At 34.7% G+C, this 7,566-nt stretch overlaps 1 protein-coding gene across 2 annotated transcripts in view; it reads left to right on the top strand.

Annotated features, from left to right (window-relative positions):
- The window catches only part of LOC107757493 (dual specificity protein phosphatase CDC14A-like), a 44,244-nt gene extending 38,556 nt beyond the window's left edge, over positions 1-5,688 (top strand). The window contains exons 10-14 of one of the 2 annotated variants that reach the window (XM_016574979.1): positions 379-501; positions 881-1,019; positions 1,697-1,850; positions 3,240-3,340; positions 5,566-5,688. In XM_016574979.1, the coding sequence (XP_016430465.1) occupies positions 379-501; positions 881-1,019; positions 1,697-1,850; positions 3,240-3,340; positions 5,566-5,617 (569 nt within the window). In that variant the 3' untranslated portion in view covers positions 5,618-5,688. The remainder of the gene's footprint in view (positions 1-378; positions 502-880; positions 1,020-1,696; positions 1,851-3,239; positions 3,341-5,565) is intronic. The other variant, XM_016574978.1, reaches the window with a different exon arrangement.
- Positions 5,689-7,566: the final 1,878 nt, after the last annotated feature.

Genomic DNA, 7,566 nt, shown 5'->3' with positions numbered 1-7,566 from the left:
TAAGTCTTTTTTTTTTCATTGAATGTGTATGGATGTACTTCCTTTTTGTGACAGGTTAATGGGAAGTTTATTGTATATTTAAATTTTTTGGAATAATTATTTCCCATATTATATCTAAATATGGGAATTATATTATGTATTTAATATTTATATATATATAAATATTAAATGCCATTTTAAATAAATATAGAATTGTTTTCCATATTATGTTTAAATATGGGAAATATTATAAATGTAATTATATATATTTACATTTTTTTTATTCAAAATATGTCATTTTAAATTAATATATGTATTTAATAAACATATTTCTTAAATTGTTATTTCCCATATTATATATAATAATATGTGAAATATTTTACATATTTAATTACACAGATGCCGGTTTCGACCATTACGACCTGTTCTTCGTGGACGGCAGCACGCCCAGCGACGTCATCACCCGCCGCTTCCTGCACGTCTGTGAGAGCACGGATGGAGCGGTGGCGGTTCACTGCAAGGGTGAGACGCCACTTAAATCAAAGACATGGAAATACGGCCACACAAATGACAGCGTCGCCTCATTGACATACTTATTTTGTGCAAAAAGAGGATAATTGTTGTCAAAATGGCTTTGTTTTATTAGCATTGAACATTAAAATGCCCTATTATTGAGGTCAGACTCAAAGATAAAAGGTTTTCTGTAGTTTGATTTCACAGGAACTGAAAGCGAACCAAAACGTTCATTAATGTTATGGTAATGTGGCCTTAAGATACCTTAGAATTGCATGAATGAGCCCATAAAAAATTAGTTTTTAAGAGCAGTTAGTTTTTAATAGATAATTTTATATAATAATACATGTATTTTAAACACCTAAGACCTTTTTCCAACCAATCACAGCGGGTTTGGGCCGGACGGGGACTCTGATTGGCTGCTACCTGATGAAGCACTACCGCTTCACGCCTGCCGAAGCCATCGCTTGGATCCGCATTTGCAGACCCGGCTCTATTATTGGACCCCAGCAGCATTACCTAGAAGAGTAAGTCCCAAAATTTACCCACAATGCACCACTTTTGGCCTCTTCACACCTTCTTGAGACTTTTTTTCCTCTTTTTATTGTTCATTACATTTACATAATGTCGACGAGTGCTCTAACTTTGGCTCAGAGTTGTGTATTTTCAAAAGCGTAAGAGTGTTTTTCAAGAGCGCACTCCTTCGCTAAGCAGATCAGGAAGGTCAGCAGATGTTCCAGATCTGGCTGAATCATCCAACTCTGGCTTGGGAAAAGGAGTGTACTTTGAGTCTGATTCAGTGTGCGTATATCAGTAAGGCCTTTCGTGCACCATATAGCTAGACCATGGTTCACTTCTGTCATGTCTGAGTTAAAACAGAGCACTGGTCATGTGAAGGCCAGTTGAAGCTAATCTCTCAAGTGTTTTGTTGGGCTGACACGATGCTGCGGACCGCAGCGTAAGAGAATGCCCACCGCGGGACAGATGAACGTTATCGTCAGGCATATTTTCCTCCTTAGGCCATTGTGAGACGTGTGAGATTCCGCTCCTGCGGGCTGGACACAAAGTATCCGTTATCTGGCATTGGCATTGAATGAATGGTTCGGTCTGAGACCAGATTTCTTCCCATACGTCTGAATTATTTGTGCAAAACAAGATATGCACAGGACATTGATGGGGGACTGTACTCTTTGTACCTGTACAGGAAGCAGACGAGTCTCTGGGCGCATGGAGATATTCACCGCTCCAAGCAGCGGCAGTATGAGGACAGATCCGTGCCTCACCTCATCTCCAGTATGGACAACCTCTCCATCAGCACCTCCATCTTTAAATCACACAGCTTGGACCGTATGGAGGAGGTGAGGCCTCCTGGGCCATTTTTTAAAATTTAAATTAGGGATGCATAATTTGACAGTACCATATCATTTATCGGCCGATATATTAGGGATTTTTAATTTATTGCAGTGGTTGATAAATGGGTATTTAATTGTTTATGCTCATTTCAGTATGTAAACTGTTATGATGCCTAAATTCACTTGTAGCATTTAAAACGAATGTAGTTTTTTGTTTAAATTTTAAATTAGTGTGTATATTTGTCTAAATACATTTTTTTTTTAATTGAATTAAATATATTTACAGTTATATGTATATGTTCTCTATAAAGTATTATATATAGTAACTGAAATCAATATTCGAAATAAAAAAGAAAGTCATAATAATAACTCAAATTTGTGGAGTAGTGGAATTTATATTTAGGCAAAAAAAAAAAAAACGGAAATTTAAAGGGATGGTTCACCCAAATAATAAAATTGATTTACTCGCCCTCAAGCCATCCTAGGTATATAACTTTCTTTTTTTAGACGAATGCAATCAGAGTTATATTAAAAATGTTCTGGCTCTTCCAAGCTTTATAATGGCAGAAAATGGGGGTTGAGATTTTGAAGCCCAAAAAAGTGCATCCATCCATCATAAAAAGCTAGAGAGTTCAGTTTATAAAGTTTTAAATATCGATATTTTTCTTACATAAACACATTGATTCGCTTCAGAAGGCCTTAATTAACCCCCCAGAGCCGTGTGGAGCACTTTTTATTGTGGATGGATGCACTTTTTTGGGCTTCAAAATCTCAACCCCCATTTAGAGTGACTTAAAAAAAAAAAAGTCACTCATTCAATGCCAGAACATTTTTAATATAATTCCGATTGCAAGAGAGTCATATACACCTAGGATGGCTTGAGGGTGAGTAAATCATGGGGTAATTTAAATTTTTGGGTGAGCTATCACTTTTAACATCAACAATTTATCGGTTATCAGCCATAACATGAAAATATTTATCACCAGAAAAAAATACTGGCCAGAAAATGTATCACCTTTACCTTTATTTATTTATCACCCTAGCAATATTGGCCAACATTTTAATATCAGTATTTTACTACTTTAAATCAATGTTTTAATTGTTATACACTGAGGAAAAAATATACGTAAATATAATAGAGTATATTTATGTAAAATAAAATATAATAATATATAAAATATACATCATAATATAAAATAAATGTGTACATAATTATGAAACATATTTATATAAATTAACAAAAAAAAACATTAAAAAAACGTATTGTCACCGATATACTGTGCATGCATACTGTAAATCAGATTTTAGACCTTTGTAATTATTAAAAGTGAAATAATCAATTCACACCTCCTTGGAATTATGTCAGACGTTTACATGTTCTCTAACTCTCAATAGAACGATTATGCAGAGACCGATCTCGGTATGACGCAAGGAGACAAATTGCGTGCCTTAAAGGGTCGACGGCAACCGAGGTCTGCGACCACCGGAGCCATAAGGTAAGACGCCATTCCTTTGGTCTTCTGTAGGAAAATCAAATCGTTAATAGGTTTAACTATAGCACAACCTGCAATAGCGCCCCCTGTGGCCACACTGAGAATGCAACTCTACTTGTTGCATTATAAATTGCGTTAGGAGGCATTTCTTGATGCAGTATTCTATTCTGGGCCGCACTCTCAACTTGGACATAAAAAGCAAAGCAAAGCTGGTCTAAGACCGATATCGCATCTTCTATTCAGGTCTCCATATACACACCGTGATGAGCCACATTGCATAAATGACACTCGTTCCTTCCGTTCTTGAATGAAGCCTTTTATCACGACTCTTTCAACTTCCATTAGCTATTAGCTAAGTGAAGAGCTAAATGACGCCAGGCCACGGTTACTGTTTCCAGTCCACTCTTAAATGCGAGACACAGAGCTGAAATAAATACAAAAGAACACAGCACTGATGTACCAGGCGCAGAGCTGGTTGGCATAGTAACATGGTGTCTTGGAGAGATGCTTTCCCTGTACCTCAGGATAGGCGGACCCTCAAGAAACATTCTGCTTTCTGCTATTATATAGCTGATTTTAAGACTCCTGAGTTTGAAATGGAACACAAGCATACTGCTGATTGCTTACTATGCAGTGTATGCATGTATACTGTGTACTGTTTTTGTGAAAATAGTATGCACAACATTTTAAGCTAATTTATGCTACTTTGCATGCTTAATTCAGCAACCAGAGTCCAGTTATCACCTCAAATAGGGCATTTAGTAGATAATTTGAGTATAACGCATACTAAAAATACATATACTTTGCCCAGTATGCATACTACATACTAATTTGTTTAGTTTGCATGCTTAGTTTGAAAAGGAATACTAGCATACTGCTTATTACATACAATGCAGTGTATAATGTATACTGTGTACTATTTTTAGAAATAGTATACAAAGTATTTAAAATGTGACTTTACTAATTTAGGTGTAGCTGAGTTCTATTACCTCAGAGATTTGATTATTATCCATTTGTAATGCAAATTTATGTAGAAATGCCATTTCTATATTCTTAATAAATCATTAAATGAAATAGTCTTTTTAAGGCAATTGAAAATTGTGGTTTATATACTTCACAGTTTAACAAGTAGTAGTACTAGATGATCTGGGTATTTAATGCATGCTAAAAATAAACACACTGTGCACAGTATGCATACTGCATACTAATCCAGTTAAAAAATGGCTTAATGTTTTAATGCTGAGTTTGACTACTAGCAGATTGGTTATTGCATGCTATGCAGTGTAAAATGCATACTGTGTACTGTTTTTAATAAAATAGTATGCAAAGTATTTTAAACATGATGTCACTACTTTGTGCAAATATTACCTCAGAAATATATATATTTTTTATTTATCCTTTATTTAGCCAGGAGAATCCCATTGAGACTTCACAATCTCTTCTTCAGGGAGACCTGGTCAATATGCAGAAATTTATGTAGGATGTCATTTGTATATATTGCATTGTGAGATACAGTATTTTGTAGTAATATATAGTGTGCTCTGCTTGTATACAGCACAGTTTGCAAATGTAGTGGACAATCTGGTTTTTTAATGCATACTAAAAATACACATACTGTGCAAAGTATGCATGCTACATACTAATTTTGTTTAAAATGTTTAGTTTAAATGCTAGTTCTACATTGATTGCTTATTGTATACTGTGCAGTTTATAATGTATTTTTTAGAAAAATAGTATGCTCAACATTTTAAACATGACTTCACTACTTTGTATGCAACTAGAATCCTCATGTTACCTCAGAAATATGATTATTCTAGAAATGTCTTTTCTGTACATAAATCATTTGTAAAAGGCAATTAAAAGTTGTGGGTTATTGATTTCAATTCATTTATCATACTATAAATTGAAGATAAAGTTTAGCACATTGCATTGTGGGATATAGTATTCCACACCGTGTGCTCTGCTTGTATACAGCACAGTTTAGCAAATGTAGTAGATAATCTAGGTATCAATTGCATACTGAATATGTACATAGTGTGCACATTATGCATACTACATACTAATTTCTTTCAAAATGAGTATGTAGTACGCATCATTTTGCGAGTCATTTGGAACGCAAGCATTACATTCAGCTCCATTTTCTGGGTTTTCAGATGCAGTTTATTATGTATTATGTAACCATGCAGTGTGTTCTTGAACCCAGTGTCATCTTAATGTTCTTCCAACAGACTCGAGGACATGAAGATACACACTAGGTCTGCATCTCAGCCTCTCAGGTAACTTTTTCTTCCAAGTTTCAGTCTGCTCTCTTTAAAGGCCATAACAGAGGTAATACAGAAGTCTTAACGGTACAGTAGCACAACCACCTAGAAAGATGGTTATGTGACCTGTTTTTGGCGTGTGAAATCTTATCTAACCTTTATAAATGAACTTCAGTTAAAAAAAAAAAATGTTTTGTGTAAGCTGTTGGTTCACTACGCTAGCTATTTTACCTCAGACCTTTCCAAGTTTACAAAAATAGCCCAAGGAACAAACACAACCTACTTGCGCTTGCCGTTTTACGTACTTCAGCCACTCAAAGACAAATTATACCCCGGCGTATCTTCAATTTCAGCCCCTTCTTGCACAGGGGCCGAAAATGCTAATAAAACAAGACCTTCAAGTACAGCTTGATGAGAACAGGATGCCGCATCCTCATGTACATGATGATGTCGTCAATAATTTGAACAGGCCTTGTTTTAGCACGTTTAACCAGATGTAAATTAAACACCCCCTCTTGAGCAAATGCGCAGTCCTTAATTAATTTCCCATGAAGAGCGGCGAGTTGAAGAGGCCTCTTGGATATAACTGGCCCTCCTACTATTCCTGTCGCAGCTCCTTCTCGCAAGAATGAAGGATGAGCTGTTGGCAGATTTGTTTGTTTGGTGTTTAGCTGATAGAGAGAGGGAAAGAGCTCAGTTTCATTTTTGACCATTTTTTGTACAGATTAGGCTATAGATGAGTAGTAATTTATTAGGTATTATATATTACAGATGTGTATAAAATTATGAAATAATTTTTTTCATATTACATTTATTTTTATTTTTCAATTTAAATGTATCATTTGTCCAACATAACATAGAAAATGTCCATCTTGCAAATGATTATAGAGCATTTGCTAATTACTGTTGAGTAAGAAATATTTAACTACACTGAGTTTTATTTTGAATTTTAAATTACTACAGTATATATAATATGTAATTCTGCATTTTATATAAAACAGTATGTATAATAAATTTTTAACTAATTTAATTGAATTAAAAAAATTCTAAATAAATAGAAAATAATTTGTAAAAATTTTTATTTATTAACAAACCCCTTACCCAAAGTTTTATAATACATACTTTATAACTCCTGCAAAAAAACTCTACATAAGACGAGCTGTTTGGAAAATAGGTGGATGGACAAATTTAAATATATATAATGTAAATATATTATATATTTATATATTTATATTTTTTTCTACGTTAAATGTTTATATATAAAGTGTGTATGCGAGTACATTTTTTAAAATTCATTCTAGTGTTCTTGTGAAAACCTGAGCTCTTGAAATGTTGCACAATATTGACATATTCGATAGGTTTTTTTTTTTTTTATTTGAGATTAATTAATGAATCAGATCATTTGCATCACTTCTTTTAACATTTTGTCAGTTATTTCATTGAGATTAAACTGAGTCAAAGAGGAGTTTTTGGAGTGGGTGAAAAAGAAGAAACTGTGGGAGATTGTGATTAGCATTAGGGAGGGCAGCTAATAGAGAAAAGAGCACTGAAGAATGAAGACCTGAAGAAAAAAAACTGACACTGAAACTAAAGAGAAAACTAAATTTGAAGGAGATTTGAATTCCTGTATGAACAAAAAGGTTCTATATTAGGGCTGTGCGATAAATCGAATCGAAATCGCGATTTGAGACGTTGCGATTTCCTAATCGCAAAGCCTGCGATGTGGACGCGATATTACTCTGTTCCAGAGCATATGCATGACTGCCAGCCTTGAGTTGCAGTCTTACTAACCAATAGAGTGAGCGCACCTCCGTTCTCCCCAATCAGCACTGCTCTAGCCAACTGTGTAAACACCCACCATTAAAAAAAACACACGGAAAGCGGGACGGGAGAGAGACAGAGTTGGGATTATGGCGTCTACTGGGTCAGATCGATAGTTAGGCAAATTAAAACTAAAGAAAACCGTAT

This window comes from Sinocyclocheilus rhinocerous, unplaced genomic scaffold, assembly GCF_001515625.1.
Source record: "Sinocyclocheilus rhinocerous isolate Xijiao unplaced genomic scaffold, SAMN03320098_v1.1 scaffold2578, whole genome shotgun sequence".
In the NCBI taxonomy this organism is placed as follows: Eukaryota; Metazoa; Chordata; class Actinopteri; order Cypriniformes; family Cyprinidae; genus Sinocyclocheilus; species Sinocyclocheilus rhinocerous.
This window is presented reverse-complemented; position numbering and strand designations above follow the sequence as displayed.